This window comes from Balearica regulorum, chromosome 8, assembly GCF_011004875.1.
Source record: "Balearica regulorum gibbericeps isolate bBalReg1 chromosome 8, bBalReg1.pri, whole genome shotgun sequence".
Lineage (NCBI taxonomy): Eukaryota > Metazoa > Chordata > Aves > Gruiformes > Gruidae > Balearica > Balearica regulorum.
This window is the reverse complement of record NC_046191.1, coordinates 28,609,313-28,635,206: the sequence shown is the minus strand read 5'-3', so window position 1 is coordinate 28,635,206 and position 25,894 is coordinate 28,609,313. Positions and strand designations below refer to the sequence as shown.

Below are 25,894 nucleotides of genomic sequence, written 5' to 3'. Positions count from 1 at the left end.
AAATATTAGAGATCATGTTTTGGACTTTGCAGAGCAAAAGGGCTTAGGTAGTTACTGTCTGACTAGGCCAGGGGTTGGCATTCAGCTGTAGGTCACCACTCTGCATCCAGACTGTGTTTGCAGCGACTGAAAATTATTAACATCTCACGACTGTGGAGTGACTTTTAGGGAGCCAGTTCCTGTTCTCAGCCAGCTTTTGCAGTAGGTTTGTTTTAACCGTCTCCACTTGAGGGATTCGCCAGCAGATTCAGCTGAGAGACCAAGCGTGCTTCTTACTTTACTAGAAACACATTTCTAACCTTAAACCTTACAAGTCACGTGCCTTAACACTGAAAAGCTTGTCTGTGAAAGACAGCTTCCCCCCCCCAACATTTGGGAGACTTACAGGCTCCATCATCCTATCTGGCCTATGCCTTGCTTTACAAAGTTCATTGAAATCAGGCTGTGCATCCCTAACAGACTTCAGAAGCATTTAACTTCCTGATGCATGAGACGGTCCCACATGGGCCATGGAAAGGGAGATGATTCTGGCTAGACAAGTCCTATGGTGACAGGGAAGTGTGCTGGAGCAAAGCTGCAACACTAACTGCCACCAAGGACTTGTGCCTCCTAACACTTCTCTTTTGGGGTAGATTCTTGCAAGCTGGCATACCTTCCTCTCCCTCTGGGCCTGCTGCTGGAGCCTGCATGCCAGGCACAGCTGCAAGGCAGATCAGAGGTGAGGTTGATTGGCTGTGTCTGGAAAATTGGGTTGTGGATTGGGAGAGTTGGCAGTGTTGCAAATTCATGAGAGGGAGGAGTAACAGGGAAGGAGCAAGAGGTGGAAATCATCTCTATAGATCATACGCTGCATAAGTGAGACTCTGTGGGTCCGCAGGAGAAGACTTTGGGTACAGTGCCACTCTTTATGTTAGCCTGTGTCCTTGCATGCCCTCAGGTGGGAGACTTGCATGAAAAGGTCTTTGCAAAGGTTGATGTGTAGAGAAGACCCTATGGATACTAAGCCCAGAGCTGGTTTCAGATGCCAGCACATAAGGCAGGCTCTGGGGCCCCAGCTGGCCCGGGAGGAGCCACAGACAGCTGGTGTATGCATGCAAGTCCTGGCAAGCATTCTGCAAGCCTGATACTGGTTCTGAGTGAGAAATCTGAGAGTGCACACTACAGATCTGCTATCCTGAACAGCATATCGTCCCCATGTGTTGCCTCAGGTCAGGCTCATGTTTTGAGTAGAAGGACTGAGTATTTGTTGCTCATGCTGCCAGCTGCCTGCAACACCCTGTCCTAGTGTGCAGACAGCCTGTAAATGCTTTTCCCTTCAATCTAGCAGAACGGGATAAATCACTGTCTGTTGATAGGTCCACTAAACAAGCCCTAGAAATCATCACTGGACTCTTACATGGAAGATCTTGCAAAGCCAACATGCAGGGATTCAGTTCTGTTCACCAGACAGGCTGGCATCTGAAGTCAAGAAAAAAGAGACACAGCAAACAAGATGGTGCCACTCCTGGGGGAAGATGGGGATCATTTACTGGAAGAATCGCAGCCATCGATGGACTCTTTTTCCCAGGCTCTGGGAGCCACCCTGGCCAAGTCGTGCTGGGGATTGGCTGCTGCCCCCTTCATATTAATTTCTTCAGCTAAATGGTTTCTTCTGAGTATGTGAATATAATCAGTGGAGTGTGTAAAACTCCCAGGTTTGACCCTTGCTGGGCTCAGTGCTTCTTGTGGTATAAATTTCTCAGGCATAACATAAATGTGTAATGGATTAAAGCTTTAATAGTATCCGTTCGGCAGTTGACTTAAGCAGGTGATGACAAGAGGGGCTGGTAATGCTGCTTTTGTTGGATGAAGGATATGCTGGGCATGCTGCTTATGTGTAACCCAATAGCACTATTCTGTTCCGAATGGTCCTTGGTGGTAATTATTCCTCATCCTACTTCCTTTGTCCCCCCTCATTTGCCTCCAAAATGTCATTCTCCTGCTGAGGATGGGCAGGCACACACTTATCATTCCCTGCTGAGCTTGCTTGCCCTCAATAAATACATTCCAGGCTTATATTCAGGGCCTCTGGCCTGGCTCTCCTCCTCTGCATGGAGGGCATAATTCCTGTTCTCCAGCCGGTGTAAGCAAGGCATGGCCTGTTCAGACCCTTGCCAGAATGACGAGCAGTTCTCCCGCAGATGTTTAAAGATGCAGTGACAAAGCACTGCTTCCTTATCCTTCCGTGTACGCAGCCGGCAGGGAGCTCTCCCTTTTCATTGTTATTAACCCGAAAGATGTTTGCTGCCGGCTCATTTCCAGTTCCTTGAGCACACTGGAAATCTGCAGCAGAGCTGGTCTCACGCTGCAAAGTGATGCTCGCAAAGACTTCTTCCCAGTGTGACTCCATCCCTCCTTATTGCTTAGCTTTCACAGACAGGCTCGTAGTTGTGTTTTCGTTGGAAGGTCTGGCCGGGAATAGCTGTGTGTCATACGCAGAGGAAAATGCCTGGGCACCTGTATGTGTGCATGAGATAGTAAGAGGTGCTGGTTACCAAGCAAACTGTTTATGACGTGCCTCAATCCACGCTTTTGAGCTGCAAAACATAACTACTTTTGATATGCCGATGGACATCGAGTATAGAAAAACACAGGATGAGGAGGACAGACCTCAGTTTTTTAAAGAATAGGGGAAAATAGCCCTTTACCCAGCAAACAGGTTTTAATAAAACAGCTTCAAACTTATGATTTCTGTATATTACCACCAAAATAGCGAAGCAATGAAAAGAAATATCTCAGCTTCTGGCAGACAGGAAGTTTCCAGTATATCACCCACTGATTATCTCGCTCCTTGATCTGTGACAGATGAAAATTTAGGACTGTTGCTTCTAAATTGTCTCCCTCCTTGGTACTCATTTAGGCCTGAGACTACCATCTGCTCTTTGGTTCAGCTTACTTGCAGTGCCACAGACTGTACAGTATCACTAAAAATAAACCAGAGCAAGTGCCTCATTCATCCACTCTCTTCTTGGTGCATTCTCCCTGCAGCTGTCAATGGCTAGAAAGCATATATGGAAATCTGCAGAACAGTTAGGTTTGTGATAGCGGAAATAATGACCCTGCACAGCAATAAATGCCGCCCACAGCTTTTCTGAGAGCAAATCAAACCCCTTGCTCTCTTTGGCATGCAAGTTCACTTCAAACTTGAAATGTTTTTTCACTGACGTGAAAAGAGTGTGGTGACAAAAACGATGTCTGAGCCTGGGAGGCGCTGAATTTGCCCAAGGGGGGCTGTGTCCCTGCAAGGTATTGCAGGATTAAATCCAACACCTTTCCTTCCACCTTTCCTTTAGAAACAGAGGTTGGTGATTTGAAGGCTCAACATAAGTTTATAGATCTTGGCCATCATGCCTCCAGAGCAGTAAACTAAACCAGAAATATCTGTCATTAACAATAAAACAGTGATTTATCTGCTTGCAGTGAAACTTTATGCTTTGACAAGTCAAGTTATCAATGGGGAGATGCAGTTCTACGCCAGGGCCAAACACTTCTACCGGGAGGTGCCAGCCACAGAAGAGGGCATGATGGGAGACTACATTGAGCTCTCCAATACAGACATTGAATCCTCCAGGGAGTTTCTCAGGAAATTTGTTGGGGTGAGTCATTTAATCCCATCTTCTGCAAGAAACAGTGGTGATGTGTCGTAAATGACATACACTGTGCCCGGTCACGTATATTTTAAATGGCACCATATGTCATATTTGATATACAGTCACAGGTCATAACTGACTGTCATTGGGTCTAGTAACGTATTCCACCAGGTCATGCATCATCATCAATACACATTTTGCCTGGCCATATGTTATTATTTACCTGTTTTGCATCCTTATGGTCCAAAGCTTCAAAGAGGATTGTGCAAGGAGTTCTTACAGCTGTGTTTGAGTGGGAGATTAATTCTCAGTGCAGGACTGGGACCTTTCATGATAAAATCCTTGCTGGCTTCAGTGGGAGATTTGTCTGTGCAAATTCCTGCAGTCCATTTGAGAAAGTAGCTGAAACTAAATGCCAAGTTTCTGTTTTGCCTATTTATAGATATTTCTGAGAATGCTGCAACAAAACCCAGCCCTCTTCCCCTCCTCCCCCCTGCAAACATTAGGAGTGTATAGAATAAGCTACCCATTAGGAAACATATTTTTTTCTTGAACATTCCAGTGTCACTAGGGACCTTTGCAGGCAGATTTCTAAAGGTCTGTAAACATCTTCAAAGCTCTGCTTTGACCTGAGATGCGGAGAGATGCCAAGTGGGACTTTAGAAGCACCAACAATAGCGGTATCACTTTGGCACTTAAGTTTCTGAAAGTCCTGTTGATGCCTAAATGTGTCTTTGGGAATCTACAAGTCTTTGAAAGTGTGGCCTGATGGTTTTCTGACTGCCCTTCCCTCTTCCCAGGAAAAAAGCCCTCTAAATTTGCTCAACAACAGTATTAGATGCTAAAGAATCCACGAAGCTACAGGAAACCAAATTTTGTAAGTTCTCCTGCTCACAAAATGACCAGTTCTGTATAATGCTACCATAGATCTTTCATTTTCTGCTGAAACATACAAATTTGGGATAACCAGATGACCTTTTTTTAGTCTTAATGACGTACTGTGGAAAAAAAGCTCAATAGGCTAATTAGACGTTGTGTGTAAAAAAGGGCAAAGTTTAAATGGATTAGGGTGGAAAATGAGTGTGGCTTAGCAAGAGATAGAAATCCTGTATAGCAGTGAAGGGCAACTGATGGCAAAGTTTGCTGTATCTAATAGCGGAAGGCTTTGGGGGCATTAAGTCAGCAAAACACAAGTGAACAGTTACATTTTTTTTTATTAACAGTCATTTGTATTAATGCTAATGCAAAACGACTTCATAACATTTCAGAGCCTTGATGTGTCAGGCTTTCTACAAACACAAAATAAGAAAATACAAAGAAGTTCAGCAAGGCAGCTGGACCTGATGGTAGACCGACATTTTCAGAAAAAAATGAAACACAACTTACAAACCTGGAGCCAGGTCAAGGCATATTCCTTATATTTTCCTTAAGTCTTGTTTTAAGGGTATTTGTAGAATTCAAGTGTTGCATAAACTTGTACTAAGGGAAAGATTACATGCTTCCTAGACATCATCTAGATTCAGTTTCTTGAACGGCAGGTTTATATCACACTGTTACGCTTTCTCATCTCCAAGACCCGAAAAGGAAAGAAGTACAGTCTGTAGCAGAGTTTCACATGCCAAAGAGAAATCATACCCAATGCATCAGGTGTGATGACAGATAGAAAATACTCCAGAGCAGAGTTCCTACTCCTATTATTAGCCAGGGATAGAAAGGATACTCTGAATGGCCAAGATCAAACAAAGAAAAAAAAAAGGAACAGAAAGGAATCTGCTGTTTTGCTAGTTCTGATTTAGTTTGTTAAAGCCTGTCCTCTGTTGAAATACAGTCAATTGGTTATGTTACTTATGGTTTATTTTTCTTTCTTACTACTGTAATTTGAGTCCTACTCGACCAGATACAGATATTTACTGGCTTTCTGTAGTAGTGACTTTATTGTAAAGCTAATTTGAGTTATGTCTTCCAAAGTTTATGGCTCTATATTTTTTTTCTAATAAGGTGATCAAGATAGAAAAAAGCTACTTGCTTCACTGTAATATAAACTAGACTTTCTTTTTTTATAGACAAGTTTAACAAAATCAGAAAACAGGAAAATTAGTTTCAGATCAACTGAATATATTTCACTTATTTTTTTTTATTGTTTTACCTTCTGAAAAACTTTTCCCTTTGTTTTCAAGATATAAGTCAGTTCCAAAATGAAAAATGCTGTTTAGAAATGAAAAGTTGACAAGTTATTTTTTTTCCTTGAAAGTCGTGAAAAAGAAGTATCTTGACATTTTCAACATTCTTTCCGACGTTTTTTGGCTATAACTGTTCTCTAGATTTGAAATATCAATTTCACAGAGAGTTTTATTCTTCCAAAACTTTATTTTCTGGCAAAACTAGTGTTCCTTAAAAAACAGTTGCCCAGTTCCACTCAAATTACCCCTCTTGAGTTAGTTTGGCTGGTGTGGAAATGCCACACTGTGACATTTCCCTTACATGACTGATGTTGCATACCTTCATGTATGGCATTTCTTAGCATGATTCTTAGCACCACTGTAAACTGAGCTACAGATTTCTTTACCATTGGAGAATTTATCTTGCCTGGGCACATGGAAGGAATTACAGAACGGACTAAGGACTTCACTTATATTTTAGCCTGTCTCCTTCCCAGGCAAATCAAACTGAGTTAAAAGTGCCACTGTGCTCAAGTTAAGAGGTTTTATGTGTGTGTGGGCAGAACTCAAACCAAGAGCAACATTACTTGAGCCAACAGTGCTGTACAGACAAACTATAGGCTGTCTTAGGTACAGTCATACTTGAAGGGTTATCAGCAGAGCTATAGCACTGCATATTTATGGCAACGTATTAATGCCAGTTAAAGCCTTGATGTCCACATAGACGCTGTGTTTTCAAGTGCCTAACCCAGAGGTAATGTGTAAAAAGGGAAATAAAGAAAACAAAGAAACCATTAATTCAGGAACAGTTGTGAGCTGTAGGTGTGTGAAATAATACAGATGTAGATTATATTAACTTTATAGCTCCCTTTCTGCCCTAAACCCTTTCTCCCTTTCTTGCCCTCATTTCACCTGCCTGATATTGGTTACTTGCTGAATGAAAAGCTTCTCGAAAGTGATTTTTCTGCTGTTTAATATGGGGGATGGAAGAGATGTTGTTGAAAACGTGATTTTTTTTTTTTTTTTAAATTTAGAAAGAAAACCACTGTGATTTTTATCTATTTCCTGAAATCTGATTTCTTTTATATCCTACATATCTACACTGCCTTCCTGCCATTCCAAGACCTGAAGTAGCATCAGGAACATATTCCCCAGCTCATTTATCCCTAAGGAAATTTGTGAGTGCCCTATTTAGCTTTACAGAAGAATTTTTGTGTGTGTATGTGTCCTAAATGATAGTGATTCTGGGTGATGGGAAGCAGGTAATCAGAGGAGCAGTCAATCTTTAAGTTTTGAAGTCTGTTCTGGCTTAAAATTTTCACTTAGACTATTTTTTTAAATAAGGAGTCTGATTTTCAACTCAATTAGGCTTTTGGGAAAATGATTGCTTTCCAAAGAAAATGTTAATACCCTGTCAAAGCTCTGAGCACTTCCAAACTGAAAATATATTAGCTGAACATGGAATTATGTCAACATTTTCATTACAAATGGAGCCGTGGTGCTTTGCAGCACTTCTCAACTGACTGCCTGATGCTCTTGCTCCCTTTCAGTGAGGTGTGGGATCGAGCTTCATCTCCCATGATTGTTCCCTTTCCTTCTTATTGATGGCAAATGGAGATGTGTCATCAGAGGTCCTTGCCGTGACACATCATGGGAGATGAATTCCCTGTTTTGAGTGAGGTACTGTGACTATAGGTTCTCTGAAACACAAGTATCAAACAAGTTATATGGCTTTTTGTCAAATTCTGTTAGTTGTTTTGGTAAATCATCCCAGTGTTCTCACCACCTTTCTCAAAGGTTTTTTACCTAATCACATCATTGTAGGCCTGTATGTTTCTGCCAGCAAGCAATATGGAAATCCACCTTGTAAAGATCCAAAACACCATTCCTTCTCCTTTCATGAACTCCCTGTTACAGCTTAGTCCAGTCTTCAGTAAAAGCCACATGCTCCTGCACGCAGCCTGTGAATGAAGAATGGCTCACATTTTCTGGCTAACTACAAACAGGTAGTCTCCAGAGTCCAATAGGGTTGAAGGCTTGTGGACTCTTGCACACATTGGGAGATTAATCTTCCTAGGTATACAAATTGGGACCAGGAGCCCTAGAGACTGGTGAGAGGCTTTGAGGTCCTTGTGCTCTTTCTACAGTTACTCTATGTAACCAGATGCTCAGCCGGGCTATTCATAGTCATGTCATTGACGGTACTGTCCTTTGACCTTAATAATCTACTGAATTACCCACTGAAGCAAGGCCAAAAAAGTGGTGAGTTACGTGATTTATGCTTGGTCATTACAGAGTGGGTCTCCCAATAAGCAGGAAGAGCAAGACTCTTCCGGGGTTTATTTCCTTTAAGAGCAGTGAAGTTGCAGCCAGAACATTGGCCCATAGCTTTCACTTCAACACTCAGTTCTAGAGGACACGGAAAAGGTGTTTACATTTGCTTTTAATGTATTTGTTTAACAGATAACTTTGGCCAGGGGAGCTCCAATCCCACAGTCAGTGCATGTACAGACTTAAAATTTCTGTTTTACAGAACAGGAGCAGGCTCTTAAGAGCCTTTTTATAGCTAGAATGGAAGCTTTAGGGGTGAAATACAGATTTCATTGTAAAGCTTATTTTACAGTGACTCATTATTTTCTCATAGACCTAGCCTTCATGCCACATTTTTTCATGTCTGATCTCTGTCCAGAGATGATATTTATGAAGAAAAAAAGAACAGTTAAGCAAAATCTACTCAATCATCTTTCTTGTCTCTGTGCTCCAGTCCAAACTGTTTGAGTTGTCATAAGTTACCTATAACTCCAAGATCTTTGTTCAAACACAGCTTGTTTTGAAAACTGCTCTCTGATTCCAAGGATGCTGTGTATCTGCAGAGATGTCCATGGCCACCTTGGGAGTTCTATGCTGCAGAAGTTACTTCTTGCATGCAGTATTTGGTATATGCTTACTTTTTTGTTAGGCCTCTGCAGGACTCAGAATGAGGCTTATCTAGCCATGTAGTTGGCTATGAGGTATGAATATTTGTCAGGTGAAGTTGCAAGGACTTTACAAAGACCAGTGGAACTTCTGAGAAAGCTAGGAGCATGTGAAAGATTATGTCTCTTCTTACACCAAGCAAAAACTTACTGTACAGCAATAAATGCAGGGCTGTAATGAGGAAGTCCCATCAACAGCAGCCTGGGAACACAGCAGCCCAGTTTGGCTCACACTTAGGTACCCAAAGCTCTATTGATACCGTCCCAGGTTCTTATCAATCTTAAAACAGCCCTGCACAAATAAGGAGACAAGACATGAGGCTTTGTGGACTAAAGGCCGTAGCTGGTAACACAGTTGCTGTGATCTTTCAGGTGGTATTTTTCAGATTTCAAAAATATTTTCTTGTATCCCACAGGGGGTGGGGAAAGCTGGCACCAACCGCGCCCTGGACTGCGGCTCTGGGATAGGTCGTATCAGCAAGCATGTCCTGTTACCAGTTTTCAAGAGCGTGGAACTGGTGGATATGATGGAGAATTTCCTGGCTGAGGTCCCGAACTACCTGCAGGGCAAGGAGGACAGAGTAGAGACGTATTATTGCAAAAGCCTCCAGGAATTCACTCCAGCCCCACAAAGATATGATGTCATCTGGATTCAGTGGGTTTCAGGTTAGTTCAGCATGACTCATCCAGCCCAGCATGTCAGAGAACTATACAGCCTGTGCTAAAGTTTATGTTAAAAGAGTGGTGCGGCTGTAAAAGGAGGTTCTCAAATCTTTGGGACTGCTTCCTAAAATCTCACGAGAGACTTCTGAGAGTTCTCCCCCAGCCACATGTACAGTGGGTACAAATCAAGTTGGTATTTTTCAGGTGAGGTACTGGAGGAAGGTGCATGTTCTTGGAGACTAGCCTGCATGCTAAGGTGCAGCTGAGGAGTAAGCCTTATACATGCATTTTCTTGTGCAGGAATCCTCCTTCTTAGCTGCCAATGCTACAGACAGATACATGGGGTTGGCTTAATCTGTGAAGCAGGGATTTCTGAATCTGATGATTATCCAGACTTGGGGATATTTCAGGAAACAATCTGAAAAAGGCATAGTGAAATCACCAATACCTATAAACCAGATCATGTCTTACACATGCACTGATGCTTATCAAACAGGTTCACTTAGCTATGTCCCACAGTACCCCCTCATATAAGCAATACCTGCTTCTTCTCCTACAGCCATCCCAGTGAATGCCCTGCGGCATTAAGTGCAGGAAACTGGTGATCAGATAATATGTAATAATATAATAATCATAATAATATGTTCCTCACCAAAAAGAAGTTCTTAATTTTTTCTAGAAAACCTGCTGCAGTGCCTAACTGTCCTTCCAGAAAGAAGGTTTTCTCCTAATCTGTGAACCTAAGTCTCCATGGTGCAGTTTCAGCTGGCAGAAGTTATTATTCTAAAGCACAAGAGGGTGCCTGAACAACTCCTCTCCAAAACCCTGGAGATAGTTTCTTGCTAGGCAAAAAGAAAGATAAAGGTAGAGAGATTAGCACAGGAGATGATTTTATTCAGGAACATTTATTTGTCCTCTACACATAGTCTTAAAAAGTAGTGAAACTGGGCTGCTTAGAACAGGTCTTTATAGCTATAAAGGAAGTTGCTTCAGAACAGTATCATTTTCCTTTGCATTTTTGCTCTTCTTGAATAACCAGTCACTGCAGTAAATGTGGCTCTTGCCTCATCTTTTGCACAAATCTGAGTCAACATGAGACTGAATGAGCTAAGATTTGTCTGAAGCTGTGGTGATCAGCCGTGGGGCTGCTAATGAAGGGAGCACATGCCTTTTCTTTAGCATAGACACAGATCTGAATCTCCTTCCTCCATCAATTTCAATGAAATACGTAGTGATCTTAAGGATTAATCAAACTTCTACCCCTGTCTTGAATTTGACTGAAATATACCAACAAGTTCAATGCTTTTTGGTGGAGTGAGGGCGGGACTGTCTGGTAGAGAGCAGCACCGTGAAGACCTCGTTTTCTTGGGAAACTAGGCTAAAAGCTAAGAGAACATTAAGTTCCAAATTAGGTGTTCAGAAGCTTCAATGAATCTTGCCAATGCGATCTTGATTTGTCTTATGTATGCATAAGTATATGAGCCCAGACTGTTATTTTATGAAAAAGAATAATGCAAGTTTACATTTCATATAGAAATTACCATTTTCCTTCAACTTCAAAAAATTCAGCTTTTGGCTTTGGAGCTTTTTTCTTTTTTGCGGGGGGGGGGGCATGGTTAAAAAACCTGACATGCTATGTCAAAACATGGTTTTGAAATGACAACTTCCATTCATAATAGTTTAAATCTTCCATCAAGAAAACTAAATATTTTGACTGGAAAATATAAACAATGATTTTTTTCAAGTTTTTCATTCAGTTTCTGACCATCTGTCCTTATTAATTCATTTTAGATGTTTCACATGTGAGAGTTCTCATTTTGCTCTTCTCTGAGCCCAGCTGATCTCAACAGAAGTATTGATCTTTGAGAAGGAAGGATAAAAACCACAATCTTAGCATATTGAAAAAGTACTATTTTTAAATATATATGGCATATACAGAAATCACAACAGTATGGGGTAATATAAAGAATTTATTTGGCAGTTTGGAAGGTCTTGCATTCCTCACTGGATCTTTGATCCAGAACTCCTTTGATGGGTACATAATGTTACACAAAGTTATAGAGATTTATAGCATTAAAAGATGGAAGGGACTGTTAGATTATTTAGTTTGACCTAGTCTATATCGCAAGCTGTTGTATTCATTCCTTTACCCTTGTACTGAGCCAGTAGTTTGTGTTCAATTAAAACATATCTTGAGAAAGTCAACCACGCTTGATTTGAGGACTTCAAGAGGTGGTAAACACCACTTCTGTTGGTAGTTTCCAATGAGTAATTACTTACACTGTTAAACAGTTGTCACGTATTTCCAATATGAATTTGCTTGGCTCCAGCTTCCTGCCACTGATTCTTATTATGACTTTAACCACCAGATTAAAGAATCCTTCAGCACCCAGTATTTTCTCCACTATTCCCATTGACTTCTGTCCACATCTGTTGCTACTACTAATATGGATCCTAAATATTGATTTGAGTTTGTAACTGTTGATCTCATTGATTTGCCCAAGATTTCATAATGAAATCTGGCAGGACTAGAACTTCTCCTGCAATAAACAGGGTATGGAGACTCAGATCAAGGCACCGTTCTGATGTGTACAGGGGGAGTCTGTTTGAATGGTTAATAGTGATCTATTGTCCATCTTTTCATCTGTAGGATATCTGACAGATAAAGATCTCCTGGAGTTTCTCATCCGGTGCCAGAATGGCTTGAAGGATAATGGTGTTATCATTCTCAAGGACAATGTAGCCAGGGAGGGCTGTATCCTGGACTGTCTGGATAGTAGTGTGATCCGAGACCTGAACATCCTCCACAGCCTCATTGAAATGAGTGGACTCACCATCCTACGAGAGGAGAGGCAGGAGGGATTCCCTGAGCAGTGTGTCCCTGTCTGGATGTTGGCCATGCAGAAAGGTCCTGGCCATTCCTGATTGCATAGTGAAACTGCAGAGACTGGACTATTGATGAACCGCAGGACTGGGAAGGAGAAAAGCATCTGCTAGAATCCTACTAACGATGAACTACTACTACTACAACTCTAGGCCAGCAACTCTGAAAGGATCAGGAGAGAATTACAATTGAGCCAGCTTCTCTGGGGAATAGTCTGCTTCTAAATCCTGCCTGTTTCATCATTCTCTCAATTTTTAAAAGCCTTTCTAACAGCTCCTTGTCAGATCTGTCTTTCATTTTTAAAGAGTCAATACTGGACAAAACTCAACTAACAGAAAATAATTAGATCTGAAGTGTCTGTAGTGGCTAATACATTTCGGTGTGTTCTGTATGAGGTGTTAACAAATAAGCCTGGTTTTTACTATGGCACTTAAATCAGAATTTAAGAAGGAACTGTCAGATCACTGAAGCAGGAAATTCAAATAACTTCTGGAAAACCTAACTTGAATTTTGACTGTCGTCACTGTTGGTACTTAAAAATATTTAAACCAAAAATGTAAGGAAAGTTTTATCCATTTCTTGGCATCAGCTATGCAGTTTATTTCTCTTTTTTTGGGTTTTTTTTTCATTTCTGTCAGTTTGGACAATAAGACAACTTGGTTAATTTTCTATTTTTAGGAATTACTTTATCTTCCTGACGTTTCTGCCATAGAACAATAGTGCTTCGTAAGGGTTTTCACACTCCAGGGGAAAAATTAGATGACATATATCCATGTTTGCATTGAAATTTTGTGAAAAGATTGCCCCACAAATTACATTCTGGAAAATATTTTTTCAAAATGTTCACAGTGGAAACCACTTGAAAGCATCTCTTTATTATTCATACCACTGTAAATTTCTTTCTTTCCCACATTCAGAACAAGTCTGGCACCATATGCAGAGCTAATGGGATTTCATGGGGTGTTAATAGTAAGACTGTAAGAAGAACTAATACAGTATTGTATTAATTAACAACTGTACTAAACTGCAGAGGGTGTTAGTGTAACCCAAAAGCATCTATGATTTATATTCAAACAGCAGCTGTTTAAGCCTGGATTTGAAAATACTAATGCACATACTGTCTCTTTAAGGCTCACAGAAATTGCACATTCAGCTTCTTGTCCCCTTCATATAGGCACAGGAAGTGCTGTGGGAGGACAGAAGTTCATTTTGCAAAAAAATTCGGGATTTGAAATTCTGCTGCATTCTGAATGAGGACAAGAAAAGAGTCTTGAAATTATTTATGAACGAAAACCACACAACCCTGAACTTTTCCAAGTTGATTAAATTTTTTCATTCAGACAAAATCATCAAATGTTTCTTTTGACTTCAACTTTTAAATAATTTGCATTTAAAATATTACTATAGTGAGGTAAAAAGCAAATTAAATATGGCTTGTTCAAAATTTTAGAGATGAATGATAATATTAGAATGGACTGGTCTGATTCTGTCAGAATTTTTACCATGTTTGATTCCCCTGCAATGCAGTTCTGGCAAAATTTTTCAGACTTTAATTTAAAGAGTTGCATTATGACAAACCTCCATGTTCTGATAGAAGGGGCTTCTATAAAACATCGTCCACATGACTGTAGGCATAACTGTGTCAAATATTGTCATCTGTGTTGGATTAACTCACATAGAAGCCTGAAGATAACGAGACCAGGGGACCTCTCTGGATTTTAGTACTCTTTGCCATCCTTTGATAACAAATCTCCAGTTTTGGTTTTAATTGCATAACTCATCTTCTCTAGCAATATGGTTGCATATGTTGAGAATTTCCAATTTATGGCAGAGGGCTTTGTGCCGTCAAATCTTATCCAGTAATTGTTCTTTTAATGTGCCATCTCTAATTGTACCATTAAGGAACACAACCCTGCTTGATTTGGTGAATATTCTGGCGTGTCATATAACCTAGAAACCTATGGTTCCCATGACACAGATGCTTCTGGAATGTTTTGGCTAATTCTTTCATTCTAATCAACTGGTAATGGACATAAATTTAGTATATAACATTGTTAAAACCCCTAGGTGAACACTTACATTCTGGAATTGTCCCCAGAACTAAGTGCTTCAAATGCCTTTTGAGCCTCTACAATGCTTTCATTCTTCCAACACTGCTAAAAGCTGATGTGGTCTCTGCATGCATAGGAGTATGTGCAGATATCTGAAGGAAACCCAGTCATTTGTTTCACAGGAAAAAGCCATCAGTCTATAGTTAGTAATGCTGGTTAGGAATAACAGGAAAATATTTAAAAGGCCTTTCTGTGGATTAAAAATTATTTTGTCCTTCACCATTTTTTCTTCCAGCCAGAGAATGTGCCATGGTGCAGAGTACTTGGGAACTGCTGGAGATCCTAGTACAATTGTGTCTGTGCCAGGCATCTCTGACTGGTGTTGGTGACTACAATGGTGAGAGAGCAGCATTGTGGGAATAGGAAAGTAAACAATTTGGTACAAATCTAAACAGCTGCCACATCTCACTGGGCAGAATATATCAGCTGTTCGCTTACACACTAGAGTTCAGTAATGAGAGACGTGGTTCCGAGATGGATACAGAATGTAATGTAGTTTAGGGTGAAAGGTAGAATGTAAATTACTGGTATTGTTATCAGTGAAATACATTTTTCAAGGTAAAAATGTTCTTCCCACATTTTGTACATCTTTCCTATTTGAATTTCCAGAATACATATACATATAATGAACATTGGTTCCCTTAACTATGTGAGAACAGAGACAAGTAAAATCTTAATTTAGTAGAAAAAAACGTATTTCATGGTTCCCACATTCCTGGAAATTAATGTTTCATGGCTATGTTGCTTCCACAGTAAAATATTAAAGCTTTTCTGGTGACATAATGAACCTCAAGAGTAAAGAAACACAAGCCCACCAGGGGCTTAAATGCATGAGATTGCTGCACAGTGAATAATATTTTGGTTTCCTCCTTTTCCAAGGTACATTTTAATTCAAGAACTCCCAGTCAACCAGTGTAGGCCACCCTAAATTTTCATGAATTTGGTAAAGGGCCTTTCTTGTCTTAAAATTTCAGGGCTCTCTGGACTTCACTGTAGTATATAATAATAATAGTGAACCATGAATTTCAAATAGAAGATCTTGCTAAGAAATCATTTATGTATCAGTTGCTCTTTGGTGTTCAAAGACTGGATAATCAACTCCGTTGCTCTGCCTCAACTTTCAGGTTATTTAAACCATGCATTTAAAGAAGTCTTTAGCTCATCAGATTGCAGTGGGAGTTTGAATCCCATTTGTTTGGTGCTCATTTAGGACTCGTTCCCACTCTCTACCAGGAATTTAAAACCAAGATCAAGACCCTAGCTGAGACAAGGTTCACAGAACATTTAGAGTCATTCAAACTCAAGCCCTCATTCACCAACAGGTAATTAGTGAAATACCCAGTTAGTCCTTCAATCAGATGTTTCTCCCAGCAACCACTACTCAAGCAATCATTTAGCCAAAGCGCAGTAAAGCCCACTTCTGCCATGTCACCACCAAAGCTCTTGGTAATGCCTGGTTTCCCCATATCAGGTCCGGTGCTTCTATTCTGTGAGACTGAAGACCAAATATTATCTTTATGATATGAATGTGAGGTTCCTTGCAAAAGAGATCCTCAAGCCCTGACAGTAGCCCCCAAATGCTACTGCAACCCAAACAAAACGTAAGGAAGCAATTATTACAGCAGTCAGAACAGCGATCCCAACTGTGCAGCTCCAGCAGCCATCAAAGCTCAAGCTGTTCAAGTTCCGAAGGCAACTCAGACATTATAAATGTCCTTTCATTCCTAACTGGAAGAGAGCGCCATCAGTTTGAAACATATCACTGAATGGATGTTGTAAAATATTTTGTTTCAGAAATACTGAAATGATCATATCAAATATTTTTAGTTTGACTTTCTTGTTTGGATGTTTTTATAATCTAGTCTAAACTGACATGTTATGTGAGATGATAATATAATACATTATATAGTATTGTAATAGTTGAAGTGAAACATTAGTTTGCTACAGAATATGCTAATAAAATCAGTACATTCCCTGCCCTCAAATTTAGTGAAACAAGTCAGCAACTTCCAGAGGAAACAGTCATTTCAAGAGGAACAGTCCTGTCAAGAAATATTTGCCCAAGCTTTTGTTGTCCAGACATTATCCCATCCATTCAGGCAGGCTGCAGTGAGCCTGACCTAAGGAGCAGCCACCTTGGGCTCTTTCACAGGCAAGAAGAAGAAACTGGCACCCCCAGAGCAATTCAGACCACCTCAGAGCTGAACTGGCTTGAAAGAAGAGAGTCTCCCCTCTCCCTCGTGGTTGTACAGTGGGAGTGAAAGTGCATCCTTGTTATAACCAATTCAGCATCTTCATTGTTAATGTCAAACAGAAGTGCAGTGTGATCTGAGGAGCTGTGACTGTCAAAACCAGAAAAAGGCACGGACTTGGGTAACCAAACGCACGGACTTGGGTAACCAAACACCCATTAAAAATCAAAGTCATGGTACCAGGGCACTACATTAATGGGAGCAATATATCACTGCCTAATGCCAACTGACAAAAGCTTTGCCAGTTATTCCACTGAGTGCCCTGAGTACCTTTATGCCATTCACTTGTTTTTTCCATTCTCTTAATCCAGGCTCCCCAGAGCGTTTGCAATGGCATATCAGACAGTAGACCTGTCCAAAGGAACTTGACTGTTACGTGTGATTAAAACCAGTTGTGTTGCATCCCATCCCTCTTTTCTTCCTTTGATGCTTCTTCCAACTTGCCAAGAAAATCCCTCCTCCACTTGCCAAAAATGATTTGTTCTCTGTGGACATCACCACATCTCAGTGAAGTAAAACAGATTACCTTTGATTTTAAGAGGAGGTAATTCTGTTTATCTGCAAGCAATAACAACACGCTGTATATCAAACATACAGGTTAATACCTGTCTCTTTCAATTGATGTCAAGTAGGCACTCCCAGACCTTTGTACAAAACAAAGCTCACGTTCTCATCATCACCATAAATAACAATATTTGTATGACACAATACATCCCTAGACCTTAAAGCATGCATTATCATTGTGTTCGGGATAAGGAAACTGAGGCAAAGAAGGTTGATCTGGGCTGCATTACAGCTTTACCTAAGTGGGAGCTGTGAGTGATTAACACCTCCACAAATCAGACCACTACAGGAACTACAGAGTGTTTTGCAGACACAGACATAAACTTATTATGCTTGTGCTTGGAGCAGATTGAAACAGCATGGTTGTGGTTAGTCTGCTTATGAGGCCAACCTGATATGTCCTGCAAAGACAGGGCTCAGGCTGAACATGGTGCTCATGAACATAAACAGCTTCTGTTCCTTTCAAAGCGTTGGAAGAACAACCTTCTGTATGCCTGCAGCAAAAATAGACAGAAAATAGGTGGGGGAGTCTCTCTTCCCTCTATCTCTCTTCCAAAAATGTTGCATTTGCAGGCATTTCAACCTGTTCTGGTATTTCCAGGCTCCTGAGACTAAGGTTTTTAGAGGCATTTGAAGATGCACAAGTCCTGTGAGTACACTGGCTTAGCAGATACCTATTGGTGTCTTTGGGTGCCTGTAAGTCTCTGAAGATTTGGCTTGTAGGAACCTCAGCTTCATACAAGACTACATTTTCAGAATTATCTAGGAGACCAGATTTGAAAGCATTTAAATGTCTGTCAGTGGAGGTAGGCATCTAGAGGGATTTCTAAAGCATTTGGCCAATTCAATTAAAGTTTAGCATCAGCATGTCTTTGAAAACCCCTCAGGCAGATGTAGGCATCTTAGGTACAAATAATCTCACTTTATTTGAAACACCTAAATATAGATGTCTCATCTAAGATAATTGTCTAGGCTCTCTTTGCACTCAGTGGAAAAAAAATGCCCCATGTAGGAGATGTTTGTAGCAGGCCCATGCATTCATCCCATTCTAGGTAGGTGTATTAAAGATCCAAACAGTATTGAAGTCCTTCGAAAGACTTCTCTGTGTGTGTGCACACACGGTTAACAGTTTTACAGGTGTATATGCATACACGTGGAATATGCGGTTTGTATTCGCCAAGGTGACCTGTGGTCTTTGGAATATGTGTGGCTTGCCAGCTTTTCACAGGGCATCTGTTGCAGTGGAACAGGGGCCGCTATGTAATCTGGATCCCCAACCACACAGAGAAATGGTCCAGCACCGGTAGCCAAGACAACTGTTGCTGGATCAGCATTGGATGTCATCTGCTTAACCTGGCTCTGTCCCAGGACTCCATGGCAGGATCTCTTGGGTGACACCTGGCACGTCTGACTTGTAAAACCCACTCAGATCTGCCCTAACCTCTTTCAATTAATGTTGCTTGTATCTTAAGCCTCTCAGTTACATGAGGATTTTGTCATGTGGTATATAGGATCAGCTAAGACAACCTAATGACCTTGTGGCTCCCTTCTCTATGGCTGCACGTTATCACAGGGCGCACCAGGTGTGAGATGCTTCTCACCTAATTTGGACATCTAAGAGACATTTGTCTGAGGTTAAGGTAGTTGTCAAGATTTCCCATGATTGTCACTGGGGAGAGATCAGCTCCTCCCAGAAAGCTTCCCTCTGTGATGGTTATCACATATACTCAACTGTGGAAGGAGCTTACAGGACTGACTTAGGTTAAGACAAGTCATTCTTAGGTCTTTAAGTGAGGTGAGATGAATTCCAGCTGGAGTGTATGGGAATTCATGCACCCTGCTGTGAGACCAGTCTTCAGTGCATTCAAGTGTGTTCTTTTTCCCACAGATGTGGAACTTGGATCTGCAGCCCCACCTGTAAAAATCTTTCAACTCTGAAAGCCTCTACTGAGGACCAAAGTGAAGGTTTTTGGAAATTACTCCATCTTGGACTCCATTTTAGCATTTTCATTTCAGAAGGTACAGGCACGGATACACCTAAAAACTCAGTAGAGTACAAAATTACACTGATGTTTGGCTTCGACCTCCCCCAGATAGACCTGATGAGTTTCCTGAGGAGTGCTTTTTGCACTCTGGATTGATCGGTTTACCAGTGAGCCAGGGCTGACGCTCTGTTGGGCCTTACTAAATAACACACTAGTTTTATTTATGGATCAGTACGTGAGTGCATTGCTAAATAAACAAGTAGCTTCTCCTAAAATCAGGATACCATTGGTGTACTCTTAAAAATCCAACCCATAAAATAAACAGACTCCAGGAGTTACCTGTGACTCCTGCCACTGCAGTAACTTCAAGGTAACAAGAAGTCAATAAACCCCCATCAACAAAATCCCCACTGGGATCCAACAACTGAGACTCTGAAGCAGCAGTCATCAAGAGAAACTAAGTGATTCAGTAAAACATTAAAGTTCCCAGAGGAGCCATATTTGGGCTGCCTTGATTTGGTGAGAAAGGCAGCCCTGACCACTTACCAAAGGCAAAACGTAGGCCATTGAAGAGGTTCCTGTTCAGGTGGTGTCTGCAGAGCTATCTATCTGACTTGTTTCCTGCCTGTGATTAGGCCATGTATCATCCCTAGGTGTCTAGATGCCAAGGCAGAGGGACCCTGAGCAAGAGAGTACTTTCTCACCCTACACTAAGTCATTTCACTGCTCAGGTAGGATTCAGTCCCTTTCTGTTCTCAATCTTGCAGATCCCCAAGCTGATGTCTGATAGCACCTTCAGTTTGCAGCATGCAGTGATTTCAGTGGGCAGAGCAAACCCTGCCTTTGCCCTCACGCAGCAGAGATCAGTAAATAATTATCTCTTTTTCTGGGTTCTTTCAGCACAGGCAGCTTTGTCCTGTCTCCCCCAACAGACTGCATTCTCCACAGCAAGGAGAGAAATACCACCTCACAAAAGATGGCTGAGCACATCATTGCGGTGATCTGAACCAGCCATGCAACAGCCATAACAGGCACACATACCGAACAGAAAGGATTTAGGAACCAGTGGACTATTTTCCGGCGCTGCCTTCTCAGGTAGATCTACTTAGAGTGAGGCTTTTATGGCCTCCAGCATCTCAGTATCAAAGCATGTTATAATGATGAGTATACTGACCCTTTCCACCCCACTGTCAGGTGGGGAAGGACTAGTTAGCTTCATTGCATGGATGGGAATCCCAGAAAGCAGAGTTACGTTCATCTCGTACTTCATCTGCTTAGTCCAACTGGTTATTACAACTGCCTAATAATCAGGGAAGCAAGGACAGTACCTCTGCAAGACTTTTCAGTCCATCTGATGCTATTGGACAAATCTGACAGTAAGAATATCCTGTCTCTGCCTGCTGATTAGTGATTTGGTCTTCAGCTGGGACCATATACCTAATGTGAAATGAGTTGAATCTCACCTTGAAGGAAGGGGTGGCCTTAGAGAGTTGTGTACATTAGAGCAGGGAGCAAACCCAGCTCTCCTTAGTTGCAGCCATGTGCTTATACCACTGAGCCATTTTCTCTCTTATTTGTGTAAACTGAGGGGATTTGGGTTTCCAGCATGGTAAACAAGGATTTAACTACTTCCTCCCTCCTCCCAAATAACTTTCCCTGAAATTAACACGGTAAACAGAGCCCTCACTCTCAAAAAAGCCTTTCTGCTTGGTGTTGTTTTTGTAACTGATCCTCTGCTGGAAAGCAAGCAACTTAGATTTCTGCTAAAAACAACCCAAGGGAACCTCTTAACAATAACATTACAAGGAGTCTTATGCCCTGCTCCAGTGGGTCCTGTGACAGAAAGAGTGGACACCCGCCCATGGATGGGTTTGCAATCCTGTGTGATAAAGAAGCGCTAGGGCAGCTGGCAGCACATGGAGAGTGGCATGGAGTGCTTCGCTCCCCTCCACCTTTGTGACCTGCTTGTCAGACAAGCGTGGACAGAACAGCATCTAGCACCTGGGATCAGGAGCCAGAAAGAAGCTGTGGCCTCATGCTGACGTGTGTGAGTTGCAAAGGTGGTGACAGGAAGGAAGAGGGATGTTTGACATAGAAAGCAGGAGACTTGACAGGATGGAGTATTTTCATCCTCAAACACCCCATTGTGAGAATGGCTTTCAAATAATGACATTTTAGGAAATAATAATCTTGTGTTTGTAGTTAATACCCTTTAAGGCTTAACTGCACCATGAAGGTTAGAAAGTTGTTCTTTCAAAATGAAAGTTCTCACATAACTAGAGAATGTAGAAGTGGGTCTAACCTGCCTTTGCAGATTGTCCTTCCTTTCTGTCCCATAGCAATGAGTTCACACAAATAGCCTGAGGTATCCATAGAAGCACAGTGGCAGAAATCAAAGACAAAGGTGACAACTAAGGAGGAGGCGGAGTCATAGACGGGAGAAAACCAGGGATTGTGCTACTCCTTTTGACTGAGGAATAGTGAGAAACTTGCTGCCTGTCACATAGTCTAGGAATATGTGTTGGAACTGTGCCTTCTAAATGTCTTTACTTAAGGTTAGGCCTAAACACACAAAGTAGCTTACAGCACTTCCATTCATAGGTCTCAAAGGGTGCAGTGCAGAGAGAAGCATATGCTAATCCCTACTGTAGAAGGGAAAACAATGGCCCGGAGCATCGTATCACTGAGTAGCCAAGTTGGGAATCCCACCTGAATCAATCCTGTCTCCGGACAAAAGCTGCCACTTCCCTATGAGTACAACAGGTAAGATTTTCATAGGCTGGGGCTAGGTTTTCTTTGGCATGCTGCGTACCTTTCCTTCGCGAGGGAGCTGAGAATGACAGCTAGCAACCAGGCCTCAGCCAGGGCCTCACTGCTGCTAGAGGCAGAGCAGGGCCTGCAAGGAGAGTGTCTTGGTACGGTAGGACGGGATTTCCAGCCAGGACGGCTGAGGTGAAAATCCTGCACAAATCCGTATGAGACACCCTTGCAGCTCAAGACATCCATCAGCTAATCCTCCCTTTGGCAATCTCTCCACTTACCTCTTCCATCAAAGGAGCTTGGATTACAACGGCTGCTGCCTTAATGAGTGAGACTCTGAAGGAGGCTGGTTTCTCCAGGACAGAAAATAAAGTACTTTGCACTGTCTGGATCACCTTGCCTCTTAAGAGAACCAGGCACTTAACAAACTGCTAGTGAGCCTCAGGAGGGAGGCAAGTACTAACTCAGGGAGCTGTGCACACAGCAAGTTGGGGCCAAGAGAAGCTAAATGCCTTGTCTCATGCCACAAAGTAATCCTGACCTGGACTGGGCACAGAATGTGCACGTCCCACTTTGCAGGCTTTTGAGCAGATTGACGCCAAGGCCCTGGCCGTTCACTGTCACTGCCGACGTAGCGGTGGTCTTTGGCAGAGGAAAGGTGTTAACTCACGTTTCCTGGCCGCACTCCAATTTCCCTGACTATATTCTTGCTTTTAAATTACTGCCCCAACCAACCAAGCAGTTCTGACTGTTTGCTGATTCCCCCAATCACTTGTTGCTGCTGGCCCTCTTTCACCCTGGAGCTCACTGCATTGTGTTGCTTAAGTGATCTCAGGTTGTAAGGTTATCTACCATGACATTCCCTGTTCTGGAGAAACGCGTCTGCAAGATGAGTTCTCCCTCATTCCTTTCCAACCCTTGGAAGTGTGGATGTCACAAGAAGGATGGTGGAGTAGGGTGGTCTTATGCTGTTGTGGAGCTGTTGTGCTTAGAGAGGGCTTTCCAGTTTCTCAGTTCCTCTCATCACTGTTTTCCTGTAACTATCGGAACAAACTGCCCATGCCCCTCTAATCAAAGAAACGTGAAGTTAGCAAGAGGCCCCAAATACATTTCCTGGCAACAAGACAAAAGTAAGTCTACTGAGAAGTTTATGCAAAGAGAATATTTCTAGTATATACAATTCTGTCTTGTTCTCAGATGCCCATACCGAAGCAATTACTGTATGGGAGATGCCGGCTGGCTGGAAGAACCTGTTCATTCTGGGTCTGTAATGGAGTCTGTGAGGAACTCAGCTTCCTGGTGTGGAAGAAGGTAAGTGTGTGTGAGGAAGGGAGGCTGGGACATGTTTATTTGGGAGGGTAACCTTTCTGGGCTGGGAGCCTACTTTTTAATTTATTTGGTGGTCCGGGAAAATTCATCACATCACATTCTTCAGCTCCTATTTCCACTGAGGTGATTACATTGCCCTGTAGTCTCAGCTAGCTAACAGGGATGCAGCTGTATAAAGCGCAGGCTGGCCGTTTCATGATGGCAGCAATGCGGTTTGTCCCTAAGACAAACAGAATTGCACAGGAGAGGTAGAAGTCTGGGTCCAGCCAGGGAAATGCAGATCCAAGGCCAACTCTGAACTTCGAGCCAGCTCACGGATGGTTTTTTCCATGTCTGCTTTTACCCCACCCTTGCGCTCCTCACTTCAGATCCAGAGACACATGTGGCCTCTATGTTCCTGTAATCACAACGGCTGCTGTTTCTGGGTTCCCAGAAGGAATGCCCAGGATGAGTACAAGGGCTTTCAGTGGTCTGAGAAACATTTTGTTGGTCTGGAGTCGCAGGGCATCTTGGCTTCTTGACAGCACTGTATTTTGCAAAACAGGGGCCTGCAGAAGTTGGGGCAAAGACTGAGACATGGGGTTGTGGCAAAGTGCTGAGATCCTAGGAAGGTGGAAGGGGAGAGCCCTAGAGTATGGGGTGGAGAATCAGTGGCTCTCCCACTCACACACTCACTTTTTGGTGTCATTCCACATTCTAGCATGAATACAGGAGAAAACCTGGTGTCTGCTGGGTCACAACCCCCTGCTATGGTGTGCCTGGGTTCAGACTTTCAGTTTCCAAAGGGATGTTGGGGTATTTACTCATGGAGTATCACAGCACCTCTGTGAGGTGTCTGAGTACTTCACCACCGTTTCGCTCACAGCAGTGGTAAAGCAGTGCAGGGAATCACCTTTCACAGGCAGAGAGTCCAGCGGTGGCAAAACCAGAAGGAGAAAACTTGGGGCTGCCTGGTGCTCAGCTCACTGTGTTCTCCTCCGGACCCTGCTGCTTCCTCTGCGGTGTGCTGAATCTGCTTCTGAACCCCATGTCTCATGTTTCTAGTCTATCTTGCACCAAAATCTTAACAGCAGTTTAAAACTGGCATGATCAGTTTTGATAAAATGCATCTCTAACCTCTTGCAGGCAGGGATTCTGTTTTCAAAAACTGAACTGTTCTCCTGCAACTCAATGCAACCATACTCTCAGAGAGTTAATAAATCTATGCGTGCCCTTTAAAAGGAGAAATCAGGAGGATTTTTAAGACATACTTAGGCAAAGGTTCTTTTTTTTTTTCTTTCTTTTTTTTTTTTTTTCTTGCTGCCTCCTTGGTAACCAGTTAAAACAAATTCCTCCAGACTGTAAACTAGAGATAATGGAGTTCGCCTTTAATCTCAGTCCGCTACAGATCAAGTTACCTCTTAGAAATTACTTATCCTGGCCAAGCAAATGAATTGGAATTGATGTACTTAATTGTTTTCTAAATTGCTGTTCCCCACTCCCTTCCTCCCCTTCTCTCCACACAGCTGTTTTGCATCAGAGTCTAGTCTAATGGGTACTGTCACTCACACGAGGGGGTGAAGTCATGTGGTCATAAAAGAGAAAGATTGGGGGAAGAGAGGGAAATACCACCCAGTGCATTATCTGGCTGTGACACACACAAATTGAATAGAAATAATGCCTCCTAGGGGGCTAGTCCCAACAATGGACACAGTTCTGTCTTGGGCTAGAAAAATGTGGAGACTCACTCCATTCTCTGATACTTGTTTCTCTCTCACAGAGAAGGGAGATGATTAAAGTGCTAGTTTGGGACACAGGAAACCTGAGTTGAAACTGCTGACTCTGCGGCAACCTCCTTTGTCTGGTTTTGTGCAAGTTGCTTTGTTTATGCCTTAGTGGCTGCATTTTATAATACATAAATAATACAATTCCCTTCCTTTCTCCTCAGGGCAACAATGATCTTTCATTAGCTGTATCTTACAAAACAGCTTAACCTGCTCTCCATCTCCAAAAAGTGCTTCAGTACTCCCTCTGCTTATATATCTTAGTCTCCAGCTCACTTGGAACTTGCATTGCAAAGCCTTTGGGCTCTGGGAGCATCAGGCCAGGACTTAACACCAGAATCTCATCCCTCCACATCCTCTAAAGTGGGGACAAATCTCAAGTCTTAAGCAGGAACCATCTCCTGAGGATAGTTTGCTCATATAAAAATCGTTCCTGCATGTGAAATGTGTGCAAACAAACTATTTTACCAATTTTCATGTCCTGCCACTATGTTCCCTCCCAACCTATAAATGACCAATAATCCCAGTTTTGCTGCCAACAATTTTCCAGAACTCAGCTGTTCCCTTTCAGACCTTGGTCTTCCATGGACTGGCAACTGTTTTCTGTTCATCTGTCCATTCAGAGTAGAACCTAAAAGAGCAGAGGTTATCCTCTTCTTAACCTCTCCCAGAAGGTCTTTCTTGACAAACAACAGTCTGTCACTTGCTCTCATTACACTGTTGAGTTAGTTTGCTGAGGGAGACCAGGAAAACGGAGAATTTGCTGCCCGCAGAAAATCCTGAAATGCCTGCTGGAAAAGCAGCAGACTCTTGGATACCT

General features: G+C 42.2%; 1 protein-coding gene across 4 annotated transcripts in view; it reads left to right on the top strand.

Moving 5' to 3' along the window:
- Window positions 1-25,894, top strand: part of NTMT2 (N-terminal Xaa-Pro-Lys N-methyltransferase 2) — a 46,691-nt gene that overhangs the window by 4,175 nt on the left and 16,622 nt on the right. The window contains exons 2-4 of one of the 4 annotated variants that reach the window (XM_075760306.1): window positions 3,460-3,635; window positions 9,180-9,429; window positions 14,657-16,112. In XM_075760306.1, coding sequence (XP_075616421.1) covers window positions 3,460-3,635; window positions 9,180-9,429; window positions 14,657-14,784 — 554 coding nt within the window. In that variant the 3' untranslated portion in view covers window positions 14,785-16,112. Of the gene's footprint in view, window positions 1-3,459; window positions 3,636-9,179; window positions 9,430-12,076; window positions 20,318-21,823; window positions 21,986-23,179; window positions 23,294-25,894 lie in introns of those variants that run through there. The other 3 variants (XM_010304225.2, XR_012836590.1, XM_075760307.1) reach the window with 3 other exon arrangements.